The sequence below is a fragment of the Xyrauchen texanus genome, chromosome 3 (assembly GCF_025860055.1).
Source record: "Xyrauchen texanus isolate HMW12.3.18 chromosome 3, RBS_HiC_50CHRs, whole genome shotgun sequence".
Lineage (NCBI taxonomy): Eukaryota > Metazoa > Chordata > Actinopteri > Cypriniformes > Catostomidae > Xyrauchen > Xyrauchen texanus.
This window is the reverse complement of record NC_068278.1, coordinates 56,386,165-56,411,663: the sequence shown is the minus strand read 5'-3', so window position 1 is coordinate 56,411,663 and position 25,499 is coordinate 56,386,165. Positions and strand designations below refer to the sequence as shown.

General features: G+C 37.6%; 1 protein-coding gene across 1 annotated transcript in view; it reads left to right on the top strand.

Moving 5' to 3' along the window:
• Positions 1-25,499, top strand: part of LOC127622940 (netrin receptor UNC5C-like) — a 189,098-nt gene that overhangs the window by 63,046 nt on the left and 100,553 nt on the right. Inside the window, exons 2-4 of the mRNA XM_052097134.1 lie at positions 7,913-8,146; positions 16,559-16,702; positions 23,208-23,311. Coding sequence (XP_051953094.1) covers positions 7,913-8,146; positions 16,559-16,702; positions 23,208-23,311 — 482 coding nt within the window. The remainder of the gene's footprint in view (positions 1-7,912; positions 8,147-16,558; positions 16,703-23,207; positions 23,312-25,499) is intronic.

The following is a 25,499-nucleotide window of genomic DNA, read 5'->3' as shown; positions in this document are numbered from 1 at the left end:
CTGGTGAATCACAAACAGACTGGTGAAGGACACTTCAGAGTACAGTATGCCGTACACAGTACATCAAACTGTTTGATTTCAAAAGAGCAAGAAAAATCCATGATATGACCCATTTTAACAGAACTACTGTAGAAACATTTTTGTTTGTATTCTGAGGGTTTTTCAAGTATTCCCATTCCTGAAAATGAAAATTGTGTCATCTTTCACTCAGCCTCATCGTTTCAAACACATATGGCGTGTTTCTCTGGCAGTAACTAACCTCAGTACACAAGGGGGCGATAGAGTTACCTTTAAATGTTGGTGTTGGATGTGCTTTTATTTAGCTATCTATCCACATGTTTAATTAACCAACTGGCAATTTACAAATGTAACTAACTGGCAAAGTTATTTTATGACCGATATGTCCGCTACCTAGCGGCAACACTTTAAGTGCAGTGCGTACTTGTGTTGCATTATGAATAGTGTTGCGATTAGGAGTATCAATTTAACACAATAATTTATTGCATTATGTAAAAAATAATGCTTTAAAAAAATGATGCGATTAATCATGTCCCCGGCCCATAATAAGGAATATTCCTTCCATCTGAGCAATACAAGTTTGGAGTACCTCCTGTTTTCTCCAGGGGGCAGTAAGCGAAACTCACTGTATAGGCAATGCACAGCTTATACAGAGAACAAACCACACTCACCAACAGCGGACAACACAAGATGAGAGAATGTTCTTGCGTTCAAACACAGCTTGATGGAGCGGCAGGGATCTCGAGACGTGTTTTTCTATGTTTCAATGAACTAAGACACAGTGACCTAAAAACTCTGTTTTTGACATAACACAACCAAGATGCTCTAAAAGCGCCCGTCTGATGCAGGTGTACTTTGACGCATCCTTAAACAAGCCCTTATAATAAATCTCAGACATGACTAATTCAGTTGCAAAATGGATTGCTGTGAACTGTTGGCCATTGATAGGCTATTATCAGTCATTTGGAAATAAACAATATATTGCATTCTAACGTCATGTTTTGTATTGTCTTTTTTTAATGCTTTACTTGTGTACAAGTAATGTAATTTAATGTTTCTTAATTAAAATTTTCTGTATTATTATTATTTTTAAATATACTATATATAAATATATTATTTATAATCTTTAAAATAACTATTTAAATTGATTTAATCATTATATATTGAATTATTGTTATTTGTGGGGCTTTCTCAGCAAATATTTATGCAAGCGATTAATTGCGATTAATTAATCGGCATATCATGTAATACATTTCGATTAAAAATGTTATTCGATTGACAGCCCTAATTAATATGCATGGGAATAATTGAATAACACCCAATTTGGCGGTAGTAGAAAAGGAAGTCCTGCCTTACAGGTAAAAGTGCCAATTACCTTTCATATACATCGCCTGGTTTAAGGGGTCGTTCACACAGGATGTTTTTTGCATTCATCTGCTCTGTTTTTAAATCGTTTTTCTACATAATCTTGCTAGGTGGCCATCTTTGACTATTATAGCATTTTGTCAAGTTAAAAGTTTTAAATCCATGTCTGGAGACGTGTGCCTTTTATTCCATTCGTTGCACTGCGTGTATCTTTCTTAATTCAAGAACACGTTCTGTGTGAATGATCTCCAACACTTTCTTCCTGTTTTGAATAATTAAAGCTGTCTCTCTCTCTCTCTACTGCTCCTCCACAGTCATTTTTTAGTTGTGTGAACAGCTTCAGCTATCCGTTTCATTTGTGTTTTATAGTGTAAATAAGTGGACAGAAGTGGTTGTGTGTGTATACGGTTCAATCATGGATTGAAATCAATTAATTATATTCAGATAATTTGTTTCATAATTACACTAGTAAATACAGATCACACCCAAACAAACCAGACATCCACGGCAACCCGTCGGGCCTCTCAGTCTGTCACAGACACCTTGCCTGTGCTGTGACCCATTAATGGAAGGTAATGTACCCTACAGAGTGTTAATTCAGGGTGAAACGATCTCTGTGTGTATGTGTGCGACAGTCTGATAAGAGCTATGAGCTAGACTACTTGCCATTGTATGGGTCAGCAGTCATCTAATGGAGGTATTCAATAATAATCTGCTGCTCGTGCGATGTCTTCTGCATTTTGTCTCTACTTGAAATTGTTTATTTTTTTATTCATCCATTAGTTTGTTCATTTTTGCATTATTTTGTTCATTCATCCATTAGTTTATTTCATATGTTCCATTTTTCATTCATTCATTTGGTCATGTTCATACATTCCTTTGTTGTTAATTCGTTCATTAGTTTGTTCGGTCATCTGTTCATTTTGTCTAGTTGTGCATTCTTTTATTCATCCATTCATTTATTTATACGTGCATTCATTAGTTCATTCATTGACTTCATTCATCAATTTGTTGATTAATTTGTTTATGATCTTGTTCATTCAATCATTCATATGTTCTGTTTATTGATTAGTTCCATATGCTAATTTATTCAATCATTAGTTTGTTCATCCATCCATCTGTCCGTTCATTTATTAGTGTTGTTATTAATATATTTGTTCTTTATATTTTGATTGATTCATTCATTCATTAGCTTGTTCGTTCATCTGGTCATGTGTCTATTTGAGCATTCTTTCATTCTTCCATTAGTTTGTTCATACATGCATTAATTTGTTTGTTCAATCATTCATTTGTTGATTCATTTGTTTATTATCATGTTCATTCATTCATTCATTCATTCATTCATATGTTACGTTCATTGATTAGTTCAGTGTGATAATTTATTCATTCATTAGATTATTCATTCATCCATCTGTCTGTCCCTTCATTTATTAGTTTGTTCATTCATTATGCCATTTATTCATTCATTCATTAGTGTGTTTATTAATATGTTTGTTGTTTTATATGTTGTTAAATTAATTTGTTCTTTTGGTCATCTGTTTGTTTCTTCATTAATTCAGTAGTTTGTTCATTCATCTGTTTGTCAGTCTAAGTGCATTTTTTATTCATCCATTAGTTTGTTCATATGTGCATTATTTTGTCCATTCATCCATTAGTTTGTTCATATGTGCATTATTTTGTCCATTCATCCATTAGTTTAAGATGTGCATTATTTTGTCCATTCATCCATTAGTTTAAGATGTGCATTATTTTGTTCATTCATCCATTAGTTCCTTCATATGTGCATTATTTTGTTCATTCATCCATTAGTTCCTTCATATGTGCATTATTTTGTCCATTCATCCATTAGTTTGTTCATATGTGCATTATTTTGTTCATTCATCCATTAGTTTGTTCATATTTGCATTATTTTGTCCATTCATCCATTAGTTTGTTCATATGTGCATTATTTTGTTCATTCATCCATTAGTTCCTTCATATGTGCATTATTTTGTTCATTCATCCATTAGTTTGTTCATATGTGCATTATTTTGTTCATTCATCCATTAGTTTGTTCATATGTGCATTATTTTGTTCATTCATCCATTAGATTGTTCATATGTGCATTATTTTGTTCATTCATCCATTAGTTTGTTCATATGTGCATTATTTTGTCCATTCATCCATTAGTTTAAGATGTGCATTATTTTTTCCATTCATCCATTAGTTTAAGATGTACATTATTTTGTCCATTCATCCATTAGTTTAAGATGTGCATTATTTTGTCCATTCATCCATTAGTTTAAGATGTACATTATTTTGTTCATTCATCCATTAGTTTAAGATGTGCATTATTTTGTTCATTCATCCATTAGTTTAAGATGTGCATTATTTTGTTCATTCATCCATTAGTTTAAGATGTACATTATTTTGTCCATTCATCCATTAGTTTAAGATGTGCATTATTTTGTCCATTCATCCATTAGTTTAAGATGTGCATTATTTTGTTCATTCATCCATTAGTTTAAGATGTACATTATTTTGTTCATTCATCCATTAGTTTAAGATGTGCATTATTTTGTCCATTCATCCATTAGTTTAAGATGTGCATTATTTTGTTCATTCATCCATTAGTTTAAGATGTGCATTATTTTGTTCATTCATCCATTAGTTTAAGATGTACATTATTTTGTTCATTCATCCATTAGTTTAAGATGTGCATTATTTTGTTCATTCATCCATTAGTTTAAGATGTACATTATTTTGTTCATTCATCCATTAGTTTAAGATGTACATTATTTTGTCCATTCATCCATTAGTTTAAGATGTGCATTATTTTTTCCATTCATCCATTAGTTTAAGATGTACATTATTTTGTTCATTCATCCATTAGTTTAAGATGTGCATTATTTTGTCCATTCATCCATTAGTTTAAGATGTACATTATTTTGTTCATTCATCCATTAGTTTAAGATGTGCATTATTTTGTTCATTCATCCATTAGTTTAAGATGTACATTATTTTGTTCATTCATCCATTAGTTTAAGATGTGCATTATTTTGTTCATTCATCCATTAGTTTAAGATGTGCATTATTTTGTTCATTCATCCATTAGTATAAGATGTGCATTATTTTGTCCATTCATCCATTAGTTTGTTCATATGTGCATTATTTTGTTCATTCATCCATTAGTTTAAGATGTACATTATTTTGTTCATTCATCCATTAGTTTAAGATGTACATTATTTTGTCCATTCATCCATTAGTTTAAGATGTGCATTATTTTGTCCATTCATCCATTAGTTTAAGATGTACATTATTTTGTCCATTCATCCATTAGTTTAAGATGTACATTATTTTGTCCATTCATCCATTAGTTTGTTCATATGTGCATTATTTTGTTCATTCATCCATTAGTTTAAGATGTACATTATTTTGTTCATTCATCCATTAGTTTGTTCATATGTGCATTATTTTGTTCATTCATCCATTAGTTTAAGATGTACATTATTTTGTTCATTCATCCATTAGTTTAAGATGTACATTATTTTGTTCATTCATCCATTAGTTTAAGATGTACATTATTTTGTTCATTCATCCATTAGTTTAAGATGTACATTATTTTGTCCATTCATCCATTAGTTTGTTCATATGTGCATTATTTTGTTCATTCATCCATTAGTTTAAGATGTGCATTATTTTGTTCATTCATCCATTAGTTTAAGATGTACATTATTTTGTTCATTCATCCATTAGTTTAAGATGTGCATTATTTTGTTCATTCATCCATTAGTTTAAGATGTACATTATTTTGTTCATTCATCCATTAGTTTAAGATGTACATTATTTTGTTCATTCATCCATTAGTTTAAGATGTACATTATTTTGTTCATTCATCCATTAGTTTAAGATGTGCATTATTTTGTCCATTCATCCATTAGTTTAAGATGTACATTATTTTGTTCATTCATCCATTAGTTTAAGATGTGCATTATTTTGTCCATTCATCCATTAGTTTAAGATGTACATTATTTTGTTCATTCATCCATTAGTTTAAGATGTACATTATTTTGTTCATTCATCCATTAGTTTAAGATGTACATTATTTTGTTCATTCATCCATTAGTTTAAGATGTGCATTATTTTGTCCATTCATCCATTAGTTTAAGATGTACATTATTTTGTTCATTCATCCATTAGTTTAAGATGTGCATTATTTTGTTCATTCATCCATTAGTTTAAGATGTGCATTATTTTGTTCATTCATCCATTAGTTTAAGATGTGCATTATTTTGTTCATTCATCCATTAGTTTAAGATGTGCATTATTTTGTTCATTCATCCATTAGTTTGTTCATATGTGCATTATTTTGTTCATTCATCCATTAGTTTAAGATGTACATTATTTTGTTCATTCATCCATTAGTTTAAGATGTGCATTATTTTGTTCATTCATCCATTAGTTTAAGATGTACATTATTTTGTCCATTCATCCATTAGTTTGTTCATATGTGCATTATTTTGTTCATTCATCCATTAGTTTGTTCATATGTGCATTATTTTCTTCATTCATCCATTAGTTTGTTCATATGTGGATTATTTTGTTCATTCATCCATTGGTTTGTTAATATGTGGATTATTTTGTTCATTCATCCATTAGTTTGTTCATATGTGGATTATTTTATTCATTCATCCATTAGTTTGTTCATATGTGCATTATTTTCTTCATTCATCCATTAGTTTGTTCATATGTGGATTATTTTGTTCATTCATCCATTAGTTTGTTCATATGTGGATTATTTTGTTCATTCATCCATTAGTTTGTTCATATGTGCATTATTTTGTTCATTCATCCATTAGTTTGTTCATATGTGGATTATTTTATTCATTCATCCATTAGTTTGTTCATATGTGCATTAGTTCATTTATTCTCTTGTGTATTAATTTGGTTATTGATATGTTTTTTATTTCTGTTGATTCATCCATTCAATCATATTCATTCATTCATTCATTCATTAGCTTGTTTGGTCATCTGTTCATGTGTCTATTTGTGTATACTTTCATTCATAAATTAGTTTATTTCATTAATTTAATGAATCCTACATTCATTCATTAGTTTGTTTGTTCATTTATTAATTCTTTCATTGATTCAGTTATTTGGCCATGTTCATACACTACTTGGTTCGTTCATTCATTCGTTTGTTTGGTCATCTGTTCCTGTATGTTTATTTGTGTATGCTTTCATTCATACATTTGTTTATACATGCATTTATATGCAGTTTTTTAATTCTTTTAATAATCCTTCATTCATTCATTAGTTTGTTCGTTCATATGTTCATTCTTTCTTTTGTTCATTGATTCATTCATTTTGCCATTCATATGTTTGTTCATTCATTCATTAGTTTGTTCAGATGTTCATTGATTTGTTCATTTATTAATTTGTTGATTTGTTTGTTCATTATTTTGTTTGTTCATTCATTCATATGTTCCGTTCATTTGTTTGTTTCGTGTGCTCATTCACACTAATGAATTCATTAGGTCATTTATTTATTAGTGCGATTATTAAAATGTTTGCTATTTTATATGTTAATTCATTCATTGAATCACGTTAATTTGTTCATTTTGTGCATTCTTTCATTCATCCATTAGTTTATATGTGCATTAATTTGTTCGTTTAGTCATTGATTTGTTCATTAAGTTATTCATATGATAGTTATTTTGTACATTCATTCATTCACCCATGTTTGTTCAATCGTTCAGTGATTTGGTGCTCATTCATTCACTCACTAGTTTGTTTCATCTCTGTTTGTTTACATCTGTTCTTCATTCATTTGTTCATTATCAAGCATAGAAGACTCAATGGTTTACTGTTTTAAAAAGAAAGCATTGATGGAGTGAGAGAGAGAAAGGTCTCAGATCATTTGTGCTCCATATCATGTTTGTTTGCTGTGAACTTGGAGCTAAAAATAACCAGCAGATACTTGGTTAACCAGGGATCAGTTAGAGCACACTGTAAGATCCTGCTTCGTAATGAGACCCAAAAACAGGCCAATTTCCTTGTGTGAGGCCTCTCTGGACCCGAAACAAGCTCAACACAGTTACTGTATATTATAAGAGGTTCTGCACAACACTGATGCTTTAGAATAAATTGAAATTAGACTTGTATTCTGAAATTATGAGCCTGATTTAATAATCCACTCTAAAAATGATTAATATGCATTTACGTAATACCTCATACAGTGTTTCTAAATATAACACACAAGGCCAGATGTGCAATTTATAGATGCAGAAAATAATATTGGGTATAAAGGTGTGCGTTTTCATGTCTTTTTTTGAAATATATTTCTTGCATCTGTAGCTAGAATTGTATAACATGTCTTATTTCAACACAATTATAGAACATGATTTCCAGATTTGTGTAGACATGAGAAAACAAACATATCCTCTAATGATAGTCTTGATGCACTTGTCAAATTGTACCTGCAAGCCTGTTATACTCATTGACTTCCTGAAGATTCATGCTGTTGTATGCTTGTTGTTTTTCTTTTCAGGTGATGATGATTTCCTGTTAGGGTTGGGCGAGTTGCCGGAGACGTTTCCTAGCGATCCTCCTGAGCCCCTCCCACACTTCCTGTTGGAGCCGGAAGATGCTTACATAGTCAAAAACAAAGCTGTCAATCTGTACTGCACGGCAACGCCCGCCACACAGATCTACTTCAAATGTAACGGCGAGTGGGTTCATCAGAGGGAACATACGATAGAGGAGCGGGTGGACGAAACATCGGGTTAGTGTCTCACACACATACACACATGCTGGAGGGTTCCCACACTTTTCAAGCAATGAATTTTCATGGCCTTTCAATGACCTATTCCAGTTGTTGTGATTATCAGATAAGGATTTTTAAAAATACATTTAAAACTCATACTTTCATTTATGGGCATGGAAACATTATGGCCTTTCTACATGCAGATAAAATGTAATGGCTCTGGTTTATTCATGGTTTCATGTTGATAACCCCCTTCCTGACACACACATGGGTTTGTGGATTATTTATGTCATGATATAAGAGCTCTTTATAAGGACATATTTACGATGTCCAATATGACTCTTATGGACACAGGAAGTACCTCTAGTCAGCACCAACTATGACCAAAAACACAATGACCTAGACCAGTGGTTCCCAAACTTTTAGTTCACTTACAGTGGTGTAACCCCCCCAAACATTCAACATCTTTTCGCATACCCCCTCTCTAACAGATAGATAACACTCACACAAGGTATTTAGAAAATATGTATAATTAACATGATTATCTTTGTTAAAGAACTCCTTTATATTAAACATGTTATATTTGTACATGTTATATTAATCATATACATATTGAATAAATGGCTCACCGATTGAGATGGATATGCTAGATATGATAGTGTAAAGAGAGCCAGCTGGTAGGTAACTGTTTAGTGTGTAAACCTCACTCCCCTGGCCTCAAGAGGTGCACTAGCGACTGACGCTAGAGGCTGTAGACTTTAGCCTCCTTGTTAGCATGCCCGACTACCATGCCAGATTTGCCGGTTCGAATCCCGTTCGGAGCAGGTCAAGTAGGACCAGTTACGATATAACTGCATAACTTGAACCCCCCCCCCTTCAATTGTGCTGGGCTGGCGAAAAAAGATACTCGTGTGATACACAACGCATGAGTAATGCATTTATTTATTTTTACCACTTAAGGGTTATTTCATTGCATATTTATCTGACCTTTATGACACAACCATTTTGGTGTTTCTACACTAGAGGGCACGCCAAATTATTTTTGCCAGTGAGAAATACATGAACTGGGTTTGAATATTATTTTAGACTGTGATGAAATTAAAAGAACGTTAAATCTCAGAATTGTATTTGCGTACCCCCATTGTCACCTCACGTACACCCAGGGGTACGCATACCCTAGTTTGGGAAACACTGACCTAGACTGTGTTTATGGGCCGACTGATAAATATGAATTACCAAATATGTATGCTCAAATCTGATTGGCTGGCTTTTACACAATTTCTGCACTTCCAAAAAAAACAAACAATATAAAACTATTCTTACTGTTTTTTGTCTTGTTTTACAGGCAAAAAAAAAACATTTGGCCTAAAAACTTTAAAATAGGTTTATATTTTTATCCCCAATATTATTTTCTTGTTTTAAGCATTTGTAAAATTTGTATTTATTTTTTTTATTTCAAACAAGATCTCAGGTCATTTTATTTATCAAGTAAATGCATTTTGTGGATACAGATGTTTATATTTATTTATAATGAAAAATTAGACAAAAATACTATTTGAGAATCATTATTATTATTATTATTATTATTTCTTTTGTGAGTCACAGTGCTCAGAATTTTAGTTTGTTGGGAAACAATGTTCCCAGGCTCCTGCAATGAGCGCTCATTACTGCTAGTTTATTTGTCCAGTCATTTATTTGTTTGTTCATTTGTTAATTTGTTCATTTTAGTTGGTTCGTTTATTCATTTCAGTTCATTAATTAGCTCATTCATTAATTCTGTAGTTTGTCCTCTAATAGTCTCATTCACTTAATTTGTTGTGTGTTTGGCCACCTTAACACAATTTCTGGCAGTCAGATTTTAAATTAGTCTGGCAGGAAACAAAGTGTACAGCCTACTGAAATAAAACTAACAAGGAACTATTAGTCACCGAATTTGCTTCAAATCAGACTTTGTGTTGATATAGTCAAAAAGTCTATGTGAAACTAAATCAACATAAATTCAAAATTACCCTTTTAACTAAATGCATGTTTCTGGTCATTGTATCCTACAGAATTCTGTTCTTGCAATTATATTTGATATAGACATGTGACTAACAGAAATTGAATAATGTGTCCCTGAACAAAGGGGGGTCAAAATCAAAAGTAACCATCAGTATCTGGTGTGGCCACCAGCTGCATTAAGTACTGCAGTGCATCTCGTCCTCATGGACTGCATCGGATTTGCCAGTTCTTGCTCTGAGAAGTTACCCCACTCTTCCACCAAGCCCTAGCCCTCACCCTCCGATGCAACAGGTCCCAGACCTGCTCAAAGGGATTGAGATTTGGGCTCTTCGCTGGCCATGGCAGAACACTGACATTCCTGTCTTGCAGGAAATCACGCACAGAACAAGCGGTATGGCTGGTGGCATAGTCATGGTGGAGGGTCATTTCAGGATGAGCCAGCAGGAAGGGTACCACATGAGGGAGGAGGATGTCTTCCCTGTAACGTACAGCGTTGAGATTGCCTGCCATGACAACAAGCTCAGTCCGATCATGCTGTGTCACACCGCCCCAGACTATGACGGACCCTCTACCTCCAAATCGATCTGTTCCAGAGTACAGGCCTCGGTGTAACGCTCATTCCTTCAACGATAAACGCAACCATCAGTCCAACCATCACCCCTGGTTAGACAAAACTGCGACTCAACAGTGAAGAGCACTTTTAGCCAGTCCTGTCTGGTCCAGTGAAGGTGGCGTTGTGCCCATAGGCGACGTTGTTGCCGGTGATGTCTGGTCAGGACTTGCCTTACAACAGGCCTACAAGCCCTCAGTCCAGCCTCTCTCAGCCTATTGCGGACAGTCTGAGCACTGATGGAGGGGTTGTGCGTTCCTGGCGTAACTCGGGCAGTTGTTGTTGCCATCCTGTTCCTGTCCCGCAGGTGTGATATTGGGATGTACCGATCCTTTGCAGGTGTTGTTCCATGTGGTCTGCCACTGCGAGGACAATCAGCTGTCCTTCCTGTCTCCCTGTAGTGTTGTCTTGGGCGTCGCATAGTACAGACATTGCAATTTATTGCACTGGCCACATCTGCAGTCCTCATGCCTCCACGCAGTATGCCGAAGGCATGTTCACGCAGATGAGTAGGGACCCTGGGCATCTTTCTTTTGGTGTTTTTCAGGGTCAGTAGAAAGGTTTCTTTAGTGTCCTACGTTTTTATAACGGTGACCTTAATTGCCTACCATCTGTAAGCTGTTAGTGTCTTAACGACCGTTCAACAGGTGCATGTTCATTTATTGTTTATGGTTCATTGAACAAGCATGGAAAACATTGTTTAAACCCTTTACAATAAATATTTGTGAAGTTATTAGAATTTTTTACAAAATTATCTTTAAAATACAGTCTCCTGAAAAAGGGATGTTTCTTTTTTTGCTGAGTTTATATATTTCATTCTTTCAAGACTTTGGCCGCATTTACCTACACTTAAGAAAATGGCATATTCCGGTGTTTTGCAGAAAGCAGCAATCTGAAATCTCATGTATACATGAATGTAGCCATTTAAGGGATTAAAGGCTGTTAAGAGAATGTACTTTAACACATGTGTCCATGTTAACGCATGAGTAAATTTCATATATGTTTTGGAAGAGTGCGCATGTGCATATGTGCTCAAGTGCGTCGGGGGAATCCCAAAGTCTGATGTAAAGTGGATTGCAGTGCAATCATCTCTTGCATTTCATAGTACACACATCTTTTGTGTCTTCAGCAGCTTTCAGGCATTAAAAAACTTTCTGGATTACGTATAAATAATCTATTATAATTTTATATCCACAGAAGTTATTACTCCACCCACTGTGTAGCGTCATTAATGACAACTCTACATTGTTGAACCAACATGATTCGAATGATGGATGTTTGACATAGTTATTACAATTTTGGGAAACAGTCGTCACTAGCTAGTTAATTTCTCTTAAGTTCTTAAGTTATCTTAAGTTAATGACTCACAAACTCACAAGTTACTAGTTTGAGTCAATCTGATGAAATATACAATGGATGACTCACAGAATCATTCAGGAGTGCATTTCCCAAACAACTACTGAATAAGCTTTTTCACTCAGAAACACAGTATGTCACATTACTGATGTAAAATGGGCTGTTTCATATTGTCTTCAACTTTTGCTGATGTCCAACTCAAAAGCCACGTGTTTCAATGTACAATGAGGTAGCTAGAAGCCTTCCACTTGTGTTCGATCATTTAGAGTGAAAATAACACATTGCAACTGAGAGTGAGGCATAATCATCTCTCCACAAGCCGCTCACAGTGTGGGAAAGAGTGGAGCTCGATTCATTACACAGAGGTTAACAAGCTCCTATTGAGATAATCACTCTAATGGACCTTTAATATCAGCCTTCTGCAATAATTCTGCTTTAATATCTCCAAGCTGGAAACGTTACTGTTATAATAACACCTCTGATATTACTCAGGGTCAGAGCGTGTAGTTATAATAGGCTGTTAAGATGGTATGGATGAATCTAAACAGTCATGGAACTTTATCGAGAGACTCTAATATGTGACCACTAACTTTTAGCATAAAAAGTTATAGTGTGTTATATGTGTGTGTGTGTGTGTGTGATAGAGAGAAGAAGATTTAGAGAGAGGGAGAAGAGTGAAAATAGAGAGCGAGTTCTGTAGTTTATGCTTTTCATTACATTTTTACTCTCTATGTTTTAGTCTGTCTTTACATGCCTGCCACTATCTCCCTCTGGTCTATCTTTGCAATAGTGTAATATCATTATGAATCAATTTCATTGTTTGATTTTGCGATTGTGAATAAACAAGGTTAATTCTGCACCATGGCATGGGATGCTGGTGTGTAATTGGCTCATAGTGACTCATAGTCTTGTTGCATTTTGTGTGACTGCGTCTAAATTTTGCAGAAGATTAAAATTGGGACTCATTATCTCGTTCCGCCGGTAAGACTATTTACTGCCATGGTCTTCGTCTCACAGGGCCTTGTTTAGTAAATTTGCAAAACAGAATGTAATTCGTTAAAAGTAAAGTTCAAAATGTATTAGTATACTGTATGTTGAAATGAACATTATCCAAGATAGCTTTAGGTGCTGTAAAAGTATACGTGTGAACATATCCAACCTTACTGTAAACTGTTAACACATATTTTAATCAAAGATGCACTGTGTAATTTTTGACAATAAAAGCATGACGCAGATTAGTGATTTTAATAAAGCATGTCATTTTTTGTTGGGAAAAGTGTAAACCATTCATACGTTGATTTGCTTAAGAGTGGAAACAGAACGAACGCATTTGTAAAAAAAAAAAAAAGCAAGGCACAATAAATGAAGCAAATGGTTCTTGAGGTCTTTTCAACTTGACCCAAATAAAAATACTATGCTCATGCATGAGTCAAAAAACAAAAACAGCGCAACAGTCAAATATATCCATCTAATATGTTTACATAGAAAAACAATTGGAAAACGGGATAGCAAAATTAGAACGGAAGTGTAAATGGTCCCTTGAAGTCTGTATATCTGAGTTCGTGACTACTATTACATCTCCACAGAAACTAATTACACAATGATATAACATAAAAGAGAGAAAGGCAGTGTTATTTCTCTCTAATATTCGGAGTGAACAATTCAAATTCATCTGCTATATCTGTTGTGTTGACAGGCGTCCATTTGAGAATTTCACAACAGAAATTCAGTTGTGTGTCAGCTTTCAATTCATACTCACAATAATGCTAAACAAAAAGTTTGTGTGCGTGTGTGTGCATGTGTGTGTGTGTCTGTGCATGTGTGTGCACGCTTGCAGATCATGTTGTAAATACACCCTATCACACTATTGCTGCCATAAAATATTTGTGTGTTTTTGTTTGTGTGAGAGTGTATGTGTTTATGTAAACATGCTTTTGTGTGAAATTAACCCTCATCAATTTCTCAAATGTATTGTTTCTTTCCTCTTTTTATTTCCTCTCCTTCCATATTCTTTCCTTCCCTTCCCTCTCTTTTCCTTTCCTTTCCTTTCCTTTCCTTTCCTTTCCTTTCCTTTCCTTTCCTTCCTTTCCTTTCCTTTCCTTCTCTCTCCTTTCCTCTCCTTTCCTTCCCTTTCCTTTCCTTTCCTTTCCTTTCCTTTCCTTTCCTTCTCCTTTCCTTTCCTTTCCTTTCCTTTCCTTTCCTTTCCTTTCCTTTCCTTTCCTTTCCTTTCCTTCCCTCTCCTTTCCTTTCCTTCCTCTCCTTTCCTTCCCTCTCCTTTCCTCTCCTTTCCTTTCCTTTCCTTTCCTTCCCTCTCCTTTCCTTTCCTTTCCTTTCCTTTCCTTTCCTTTCCTTCCCTTTCCTTTCCTTTCCTTCTCCTTTCCTTTCCTTTCCTTCTCCTCTCCTTTCCTTCCTTCCTCTCTCCTTTCCTCTCCTTTCCTTTCCTTTCCTTCCCTCTCCTTTCCTTTCCTTTCCTTTCCTTTCCTTCCCTCTCCTCTCCTTTCCTCTCCTTTCCTTTCCTTTCCTTCCTCTCCTTTCCTTTCCTTTCCTTTCCTTCCTTTCCTTCTCCTTTCCTCTCCTTTCCTTTCCTTCCTCTCCTTTCCTCTCCTTTCCTTTCCTTTCCTTCCCTCTCCTTTCCTTTCCTTCCTCTCCTTTCCTTTCCTTTCCTTCCCTCTCCTTTCCTCTCCTTTCCTTTCCTTTCCTTTCCTTCCCTCTCCTTTCCTTCCCTTCCCTCTCCTTTCCTCTCCTTTCCTTTCCTTTCCTTCCCTCTCCTTTCCTTTCCTTTCCTTTCCTTTCCTTTCCTTTCCTTTCCTTCCCTCTCCTTTCCTTTCCTTTCCTTCCCTCTCCTTTCCTTCCCTCTCCTTTCCTGTCCTTACCCTCCCTCTCCTTTCCTTTCTTTCCCTCTCCTTTCCTTTCCCTTCCCTCTCCTTTCTTTTCATTTCCTTTCCTTTCTTCTCCTCTTTTTATTTCCTTTGTCTTTTCCTCTTCTTTCCCACTGTCCTTTTTCTTTCATTTCCATTAGTTTCCCTTCCTTTCCTCCCTCTGTCTTTTCCTTTTTCCCCCACTTTCCTTCCATTACCTCTTCCTTTCCTCTTTCTTTCCACTTTACTTTCCTTTAATTTTTGTGTACTTTCCTTTCCCACCTTTCCTTTATTTCCCTCTTCTTTTCAACTTTAATTTCCTATTCTTTTTCTTTCATATTTCCTTTCTTTTATTTCCTTTATTTCCTTTCTTCTCATTTGCTTTTCTTCTCTTTTCTCCATCCTCTGTCTTTTCCTATTCTTTTCCTCTTTCCTTCCCTACCTCTTCTTTTAATTTTATCTTTATTTTCAACTTTCCTACCCTCTTCTTTTCATTTCATTTCCTTTCCTTTCAACTTTAATTTCCTCTTCTTTTTCTTTCATCTTTCCTTTCATTCCTCCCTCTGTCTTTTTCTCTTTTTTCCACTTTACTTTCCTTTTCATTATAATTAGGGTTTAACATTATTGAATGTTTGAGATATATACTCAAATAATTTTATTGCAGACTTATAATATTTTGACCCATTTTACACCCGTATTTACCATCAGCCTCTTTTTTTAAATGGATTACCTGAAACGTGTCTTAATAACAGGTTTAAATGTAATCTATTTCTTTCAGTCAGTTTCTCTGTCATCTTTCTGTGTGTTTTCTCCTCTTAGTGTTAAAACAGTGCAAAACAGTTCAGATCTAAATTCTCCTCCTCATTCTGCGTGAATCCTGCTTTACACCCTCTTTTATAACCGTGAGTGATATCGGTTTAAACATTAGTGTGTGTGTGTGTGTGTGTGTGTGTGTGTGTGTGTGTGTGTGTGTGTGTTAAGCCTCAAAGAGAGAGATTTGGTCTTTTCAAACACAATTTCTGTTGTTCAAAGCTAAACATTTTCACTATTCATATCCAGACTTCTGCAGAGGTGTGCATCAAATGGTGCCTAAAACAAACAGAAAAATACCACAAACACTCAGGGCAGGTGAAAACTATTGATTTCTGGCTGGGAATTTTTCACGGAGACATTGAAATGTTAATTATTTATACATCAGCATGATTCACAATGACATTTTACTAGATCTGTAGCTTCAGACAACTTGCCCATGGATGGCCTACAGATCATGTTTGTCATTCCAAACCCGTATGACTTTCTTCTGTGGAACTCAAAAGAGATGTTGGACAGAATGACAGCCTCGGTCAGCATTCACTTTCATGGTTTCATGGCATCTTCTTTCATCAAAAAGATGCCATGAAGGTTAATGATGACTGAATCTAACTTCTGCTTAACATCACTTTTTGTTTTCCACAGAAGAGAGAAAGTCATGCAGGTTTGGGACAGGGCCATAGTCCATGTGGATCAGACGTTATGCTGACAATCAAATGTCTGGCTCGAGGAGATCTGATATGTGTGTGTGTGTGTGTGTGTGTGTGTGTGTGTGTGTGTGTGTGTGTGCTGCAGGTTTGGTGATTCGGGAAGTGAGGATTGAAATCTCTCGACAGCAGGTGGAGGAGCTGTTTGGTTTGGAAGATTACTGGTGCCAGTGTGTCGCCTGGAGCTCTGCAGGAACCACGAAGAGCCGCAAGGTGTATGTCCGCATCGCATGTGAGTATACACACACACACAAACACACACGCACACACACACACATACACTGCGTGTTACGAGAAGGGATTCTTCTGGAATCTGAAGACTCTGTCTGAGAGAGACTCTTTGGCTTTATGATTATTGACACACACACACACACATGCGGTCTGTGAAGCTCAAGGTAATGCAACATTTATGCAAATCAGAGACTGCAAGCAGGAGACAGTCTGGCACACATGGAGGACTGTCTGGGCATCTCTTTATGGTCGTATTAATCTTGTTAATTTCCTGCAGTTGCTCTTGAGTGTGTGTGAGCTGGGGGCAGGTTAGCAGTGCAGGCCAAGGGCACTTCACTCTTCCTCTGCGGTGTGTGTGTGTGTGTGTGTGTGTGTGAGGCAGAGACAGAGAGACTGGAACTGATTGGTGGTTCGGCAAAAGAAACTTCCTGTTGTCTAGTTGGTTTCAGAATCAGCAAAATAAATCAATGCAGTATCGCTTTGAATAAAAGCCTTCTTTACTAGATAGATAGAGAGATAGAGAGAGAGAGAGGGAGAGAGAGAGAGCTATGATTAAAGGAATATTCCAAGTTCAGTATAAGTTAAGCTCAATCGATTGAATTTGTGGCTTAACGTGGATTCCCACAAAAAATCATTTCAACTTGTCCCTCCTTTTAAAAATTAATAAAAGCAAACATTGAGGTTACAGTGAGGCACTTACAATGGAAGTGAATGGGGCAAATATTTGGAGGGTTTAGAGACAGAAATGTGAAGCTTAGAATGTTTTTAAAAGCAGTGACATAAATTTTTCTGTTAAAGCTTTTGTATTATTTGAGCTGTAAAGTTGTTTAAATCATAGTTTTTTACATTCATTTTAGGGTTTAAGAGTTTACAGTATTACGTTGTCATGGCAACGAAATTTGAACCTTTTATAGAACTTCACACAGTAAAGGTTAGTAAGCTATTTTATCTACCTTAAGGAGACAGAAGTATGAGAAGTACTGCATTACAAAGTTTCACGAGCATCAGAATAGTAGTATCCAAGACAGATTTGAGTGCAACAAGATATATATATATATATATATATATACAACCGTGGCCAAAAGTATTGGAAGTGACATAAATGTTGTGTTTTGCAAAGTTTGCTGCTTCAGTATTTGTAGATTATTTTTTCACATGTTTCTATGGTATACTGGAAAACATTGATAAGCATTTCATAAGTTTTAAAGGCTTTCATTGGCAAAAACATTCAATATATGCAAAGAGTCAATATTTATAGTGCTGACCCTTGTTCTTCATAACCTCTGCAATTCGCTCTGGCATGCTGGATATCAGCTTCTGGGCCAAATCCTGACTGATGGCGGAGTTGATCACAATTTGTGGGCTTCTATTTGTCCTCTCGCCTTTTGAGGATTGACCACAGGTTCTCTATGGGATTAAGATCCGGGGAGTTGCCTGGCTACAGATCCAAAATTTCAATATAATGATCTCCGAGCCACTTCATTATCATTCTTGCCTTGTGACATTGTGCTCCATCATGCTGGAAAATGCACGAATCATCACCAAATTGCTCCTGGATCATTGGGAGAAGTTGCTCTTGCAGGATGTTTTGATGCCATTCTTTATTCATGGCAGTGTTTTTGGGCAGAAATGTGAGTGAGCCCACTCCCTTAATGCTTCACCGGATGGTCTCAGGATGCTTCACTGTTGGCACAACACAGGACTCATGGTAGCGTTCACCTTCTCTTCTCTGGACTATCGATTTTACAGATGTCCCAAACAGTCAGAAGGGGGCTTCATCAGAGAAAATAACTTTGCACCAGTCATCTGCTGTCCAATCCTTTTATTTCCTGCAGAATTTCAGTCTGTCCTTGATGTTTTTCTTGGAGAGAAATGGCTTCTTTGCTGCCCTTCTTGACAGCAGGCCATTGTCCAAAAGTCTTCACCTCACTGTGCGTGCAGACGCACTCACACCTACCTGCTGCCAATATTGAGCGAGCTCTGCACTGGTGGTGACACGATTCTGTGGCTGACTCCTCAGGAGGAGACGGTCCAGGCGCTTGCAGGTCACTCTGGGACGTCCCGAAGCCGCCTTCACAGCAGTTGAACCTCTCTCCTTGAAGTTCTTGATGATCCGGTAAGTGGTTCTTTCAGGTGCAATATTCTTTGCAGCAATTTCCTTGCATGTGAGGCCATTTTGATGCAAAGCGATGATGGCTGCACATCTTTCTTTAGAGGTAACCATTGCTAACAAGATCACAATGATTGGAAGCACTTCTTCCCTCCTTTTATAGCAATCAGTCTGCTCTTATAATCCAATCAGAATGATGGAGTGATTTCACCTGACTAGTACTCGTTCACACTTTCCCAGGTGCTGCTGATATGATTAGTGAAATTATGGCTGTGGCTCAGGTGGTAGAGCGGGTCGGCCACTAATCGCAGGATTGGTGGTTCGAATCCCGGCCCACACGACTCCACATGCCGAAGTGTCCTTGGGCAAGACACTGAACCCCAAGTTGTTCCCAATGGCAGGCTAGCACCTTACATAGCAGCTCTGCCGCCATTGATGTATGAATGTGTATGTGAATGGGTGAATGAGAGACATAGTAAAGCGCTTTGAATACCGTTAAGGCTTAAAAAGGCGCTATATAAGTGCAGACCAATTACCATGAACAGGGGAAACACATGACAAGGTCACATGAGAGAACAGGAAATCACATCGCATGGGGCGTGGCCTGGCGAGACAGGGCATAGAGCATGGGAAAAGGGCAAAGCCAATGGAAAGTGGTACCCTGAGAGGCTTGAGGGGCGGAGCCGATGGGGCTGAGGGTGCCCTAGGAATGGAGGTTCCCGGTGGAGCAGTGGTGGGCCTGGACCGTTTTTCTTTTTATATTTTTTTTTACGGGTGTTTTTCCATTCACCACCATTGTTTCCTCCCGCTGAAATATGGCGGCCGCGGGGAAAATTCCTTTAAACACCTTGTATACGTTTTCTGACAGTTGCCGTTTGAGTAGTCGTGCCACGTTTGAACATACTGTCAATGTAAGTCAATGGGGTTTTTCCTAGTTTTGATCATCCATGTGTGAAAAATTAGAAGTCTGATCAGTTAGAAAAGATCTAGCAGGCTATTTGAGAACATTTTGTAGGTCTGTGCCGAATTTGGTGGATGTTGCTTGAAAGCTTGGTCCAGCCAACATAATAAGATTATTTAAAACAATAGATGTAAATTGGAAGATACATGGCATACAGAACCACACGCATAATCCCATGGTTATGTCGACGGCAGCTAACTAAATATTGCCAAGTGATAAAATATCTCTGGAAGATAATCGCAATTGTGGCAGTTACTCCTGTATTGCACACATGAAATGAACGTTTAGGGGATTTACTCCTGCATTTAAATGGGGTTGTCACTCCCGAAACTTACAGGCCACAAGGGGTGTGTTGGCCCAATCAGTTGTGTGAGCAGAGAGGCATTGTGAGAACTCTCAGCTGGGTTATTTTATGGGTGATTGAACAGGGCAGAAATTCTCACTCTGTCACACACCAACACACAGAAAGATACACATCAACCCACTCACACAAAGATATTGACATATAACCACCATCAGACAAACATGACAGCAAGATTGAACAAGATGATAGATGATCTCACTGATTTACCACCATCCACAAATTCAGTGGCTGAAAAAAATCACATAGATTGTGTCATTTAGTTCTGTTTTGAAGGTGAGGGATACTCAAATCTTTATGTCATTGTGAGTATTGACCAGTAGGTTCGGACCAGTTAGTGAACATTTTGGCATTGAGAATGTAAGCTGTGACAAATGCTATTTAATTTGTATTAAACACTTCTTGCTCTAAAATCTGGTTGGACATTTAAAGTCATTTTTAAAATAGCTGATGTACACACACCAGTATAATGCACATCAATTGAATTCTATAATACTATCGGTTGTTTGGTAGCTCTTTACAGCCTACAATTGGGCTAATTAAATATATTTTAGGAACAGTTAGTCACGGAAGGCCTGCTGCATGTTGTGAGATGTTTGAATACAAATGAGCAATGTGTTATAATGTCAACTAGACAAATGTTGTATTTGATTAGTTCAGTGACTAATTATATATATATAATATATAGACGGATGAGCCAAAACATTATGACCACTCACAGGTGAAGCAAATAATGTTTGTCATATCCTCACAAGGTCACGTGTCAGGGTCTGGGTAGATTAGATGGTAAGCAAACAATCAGGAGAAATGGGCAGGAGTAAAGACCTGATCAACTTTGACAAGAGTGAAATTGTTATGGTCAGACGACTGGGTCAGAGCATCTCTGAAACGGCAAGACTTGTGGGGTGCTCCCGGTCAGCAGCGGTGAGTACCTACCGACACTGGTCCGAGGAGGGACAAACCACAAACCGGCAACAGGGTGTTGGGTACCCAAGGCTCATTGATGCATGAGGGCAACAAAGGCTATCCTGTCTGGTCTGAACCAACAGAAGTTCTACTGTGGCACAATTTACAGAAAATGTTAATGAGGAATCAAATTCGAGAGGAATGAGTCACAACCCATAGTGCATCGCACCTTGCTGCCTATGGGGCCGCCTAGCCAAGGACCAGTCAGAGAGCCCATGATGACCCATGTCCACCATAGAAATCACCAACAATGGGCGGGTGTCGGAACTGGATCTTGGAGCAGTGGAAGAAGGTTGTCTGGTCCGATGATCCCCATTTTCTTTTAAATCACATGGACGGTCGTGTATGTGTGTGTGTTGTTTATCTGAGGAAGTGATGTCACCAGGATGCACTCTGGGAAGATGACAAGCCGGTGGACGGAGTGTGATGTTTTGGCCAATGTTCTGCTGGGAAACCCTGGGCCCGGCCATTCATGTGGACGTCAATTTGACACATGCCACCTACCTAAACATCATTGCAGACCATGTACACCCCTTCAAGGCAATGGTATTCCATGATGGCAGTGGCCTCTTTCAGCAGGATAATGCACCCTGCCACACTGCATGCCTTTTTTTGGGAATGGTTTAATGATGAAACATGATGAAAAGTTCAAGGTGTTGCCCTGGTCTCCAAATTCCCCAGATCTCAATCTGATTGAGCATCTTTGGGATGTGCTGGACCAACAAGTCCGATCCACGGTGGCTCCACCTCGCAACTTACAGAACTTGAATGATCTGCTGCTAATGTCTTTGTGCCAGATACCACAGGACACCTTCAGGGGTCTTGTAGAGTCCATGCCTCAACGGGTCAGAGCTGTTTTGGCAGCACGCAGAGGACCAGCAGCATATTAGGCAGGTGGTCATAATGTTTTGGCTCATAAGTGTGTGTGTGTGTGTGTGTGTGTGTGTGTGTGTGTGTGTGTGTGTGTGTGTGTGTGTGTGTGTGTGTGTGTGTGTGTGTGTATGTATATGTATATATATTACCTTGTATTAGTTTTGGGACTGTGCATAGTGATAGATGGTCTATTTGATTAGTTTATTGACTTTAAATATGGCTCCACATTATATGTTATTAGTTGAGGGACTTTGGTCAGTAGCAGGTTTTGTGTTTGTTGCTGAAGTCAAGATATAATAATTGTAAATAAAATACAAGAGCTGATATACAGGTGTTTGTGAGCATCTGGGCTCCATATTATTAATGCTGTTTAAGATTTGTTGCTGTAGCAATATAGAGCACTAAAACTATGAGTTGAATGCATTACCAGACACACTCGTATGGACACACACCCTCTACAAGACGTGATTTATTTGGCTATTACCTCCTCTCTCTCTTTGAGGGGATCAGTCTTGTGAAGGAAAACAGACATGCAGAGTTTGTGTGTGTTTGTGTGTGTTTAAATGAGCAAAGCAGTAAAAAAATGTTTTAATTTGTCTATTAAAAGCTTGTCCAATAGTGTGTGTACATGCGTGTCAGGAGATTTATACCATTTTTGACATTGAAAGCCCCTCCACAGTTTCACACATGATGTGTTACAAGGATGTGTAAATAGACCTTAAAGGAATGTTCTGGGTTCAATACAAGTTAAGCTCAATCGAAAGCATTTGTGGCATAATATTGATTCACTTGCAGAGCCTCACTGGAACCTCGACTTTTGCTTTGTTTTTAAAGAAAAGGAGGAACGAGTCGAAATACATTTTTGTGGTAATCAACATTATACCACAGATGCTGTGGATTGAACTTAACTTGCTGAACCCGGAACATTCCATTAACATCTATTTAAAATAGACCTTAATTTGTTAACTCATTTGTACAAAAGGTCCGATTTCTTTGTTTCCACTGAAGCACATTTAAAGATGCTCTTTAAAGTATTCTCATGTCATGCTGGATAACATGGATCATCAGGTTTTGTACAAATGTGTGGCGTCCATGCTGATAATATAATAAAAGAATGCAAAATGGAAGCATTTTCACTAGTGGTCTCAGAATTTTGGATCCCACTGTGTTTCTGTGTTACGTTTGCTGTCTCTCCTCAATATCACCAATTAAATTATCTCTTCCTCTCTCTTCAGTTCTGAGGAAGACATTCGAACAGGAACCGTTGGGGAAGGAGGTGCCACTCGAACAGGAAGTGCTACTGCAGTGCCGCCCACCTGAGGGCATACCACCTGCTGAGGTAAACACACACACACACACACACACACACACACACACACACACACACACACACACACGTGCACAGCTAGTGTGTGTCAGTACTGTATAGATCAGCTGTGTCTGTATGCATAAATGTCTTCTGTTATTTGTCTCTTTTGTTATTTCTGGCTGTCTGCATTTTATATTTGTATTCTTTGAGGTATGGTCTGAATCAGGGCTGTACTGGTAATCTGGCATACCGGGCATTTTCCCGGTGGGCCGATGCACTTTGGGGCTGATCAGAGGCGGACTGGCCATCAGGAGAACTGAACGGGCCAGTGGGTCGGACGCGAAATGGTCCGAAAAGAGCTGTGATAAGCAAAAATTAGCCGGATGCAGAACGGACCACAAAACGGTGCCGCGATATGTAGAAAAGGACAGCGAACATGTGCTAGGATGCCTGTACTGGGGTAGGTGCTCCACATGTGCTGGTTACCTGTGGTTAACCCCCTGTGATTTATTTTCCATGGTGCGGATTCCCTGTCGGTAGATCTGAGTCTCCCTTTGGCAGAGCTCCCTTTGCCACCAGTCGCCGCGTTTATAGAGCTCCTCCCCTCCGGGTAGGACCTACCACGGCGCCTCTTCCACGTGCGGCTGGCGGCCCATGTGACGTATTGCCACATGGTAACCTCCCCTTCGGGCAAGATGTGGTCTTCGCGTTGCCTTTTCCTCCTGGGAAAGAACACCTTACCTGACATGAATACATTTGGCCCCAGCCGAAATGTTCACTCTTTGGGGAGAAAAAAGCGGCTGGCGCAGCCTGTTCCCATAGACGATATGTCTTGCACCGGCAGTCCATGTAACACAATTCAGGTAGTTGTGGCGCATAGGGACCCCTAGTGTCACTACATCGACACAACGTCGAGTGAGTGACAGCTAGGGAACGTCATGTTTTCTGTTGTAACCTCCATTCCCTGATGGAGGGAACGAGACATTGTGTCCTTCTTGCCACAATGCTGTACTACCTGCTGAAATGTCCGGGACCCTGTCTCGGCTCCTCAGCTCAAAACCTGAATGAGTGGTTGTGAGCCAGCTCCTTTTATAACCGTATGTACGGGGAAGTGGTATGCAAATTCCACTCGCCAATTCCCATTGGCCTTTTCTCAAAGATCAGAGGTGTTTGGGGCTCTTAAGAGCGACCCCTAGTGTCACTACATCAACACAACATCTTGTTTCCTCCATCAGGGAACGGAGGTTACAACAGTAACCAAGACTATTCATTTTCTTGAGACGCAAAATTGCGTTAGATAATGAGTATATACTTTTATTTATTGATTATTAAAGGGATAGGTCACTCAAAATGTAAATTGTCATCATTTACACACCTTCATGTTGTTCAAAACCTGTATGATTTTCTTTCTTCTGTGAAACACACAAAAGGGGAAATTCTAAGAATATTTTGGCCACTCTGAAATCAAATTTCCAAGTTCAAGTTCCAAAATTACAAAAAGCACCATGAAAGTATCATAAAAAATTGATAGCCACATGATAGCAATTGTGTGAGGAACAGATGAAAATCTAAGCCATTATTCACTGATAATCTCTCCCTCCAGTGAGCTGTTAATGACTTCGATTGGATCATTGAGTGGAGTGAGTTTGTAAATGAATCATTCAGGTTTTGTGAATTAGATCAATCGATTCATTTCAAAGATCTGACTCAAACAAACAAACAAACAAACAAACAAACAAACAAACAAACAAACATCACTACTTCTCTCATGAACTCAAGCAAATGTTAAGATTTTTGTGAATAATTACTTACATTTTAGTGTTTGTGAATTCTGAAGCACTGAACGTTGTGCACGAGTCATATGAATCACATAATACTTTTATAGCACTTTTTTTGTCATTTTTGTTCCTCATGAGTTTTATTTTCTGGTGAACTATTAATTTAGTCTGTCCCATTAGCCAATTGCGTTTACTAGTTTTAATCATAAAACTCACTACATTTTGTGAGATTTACATTTAAAACATTTTAAACAAGACACACACTCACACGCCGTGACCCAGTCAGGGTATACATTTTTATGTACTGTAAATACTGTAATGTTTGCTTTTTCCAAGCAATGGGTACGACTGAACTCCCCACTTGCCCGGCATGCATTCGGAACTCCCACAGCACGAGTCGCTTCCATTAGAGAGTGAGAACAGTTTAAAATAACAGTGCG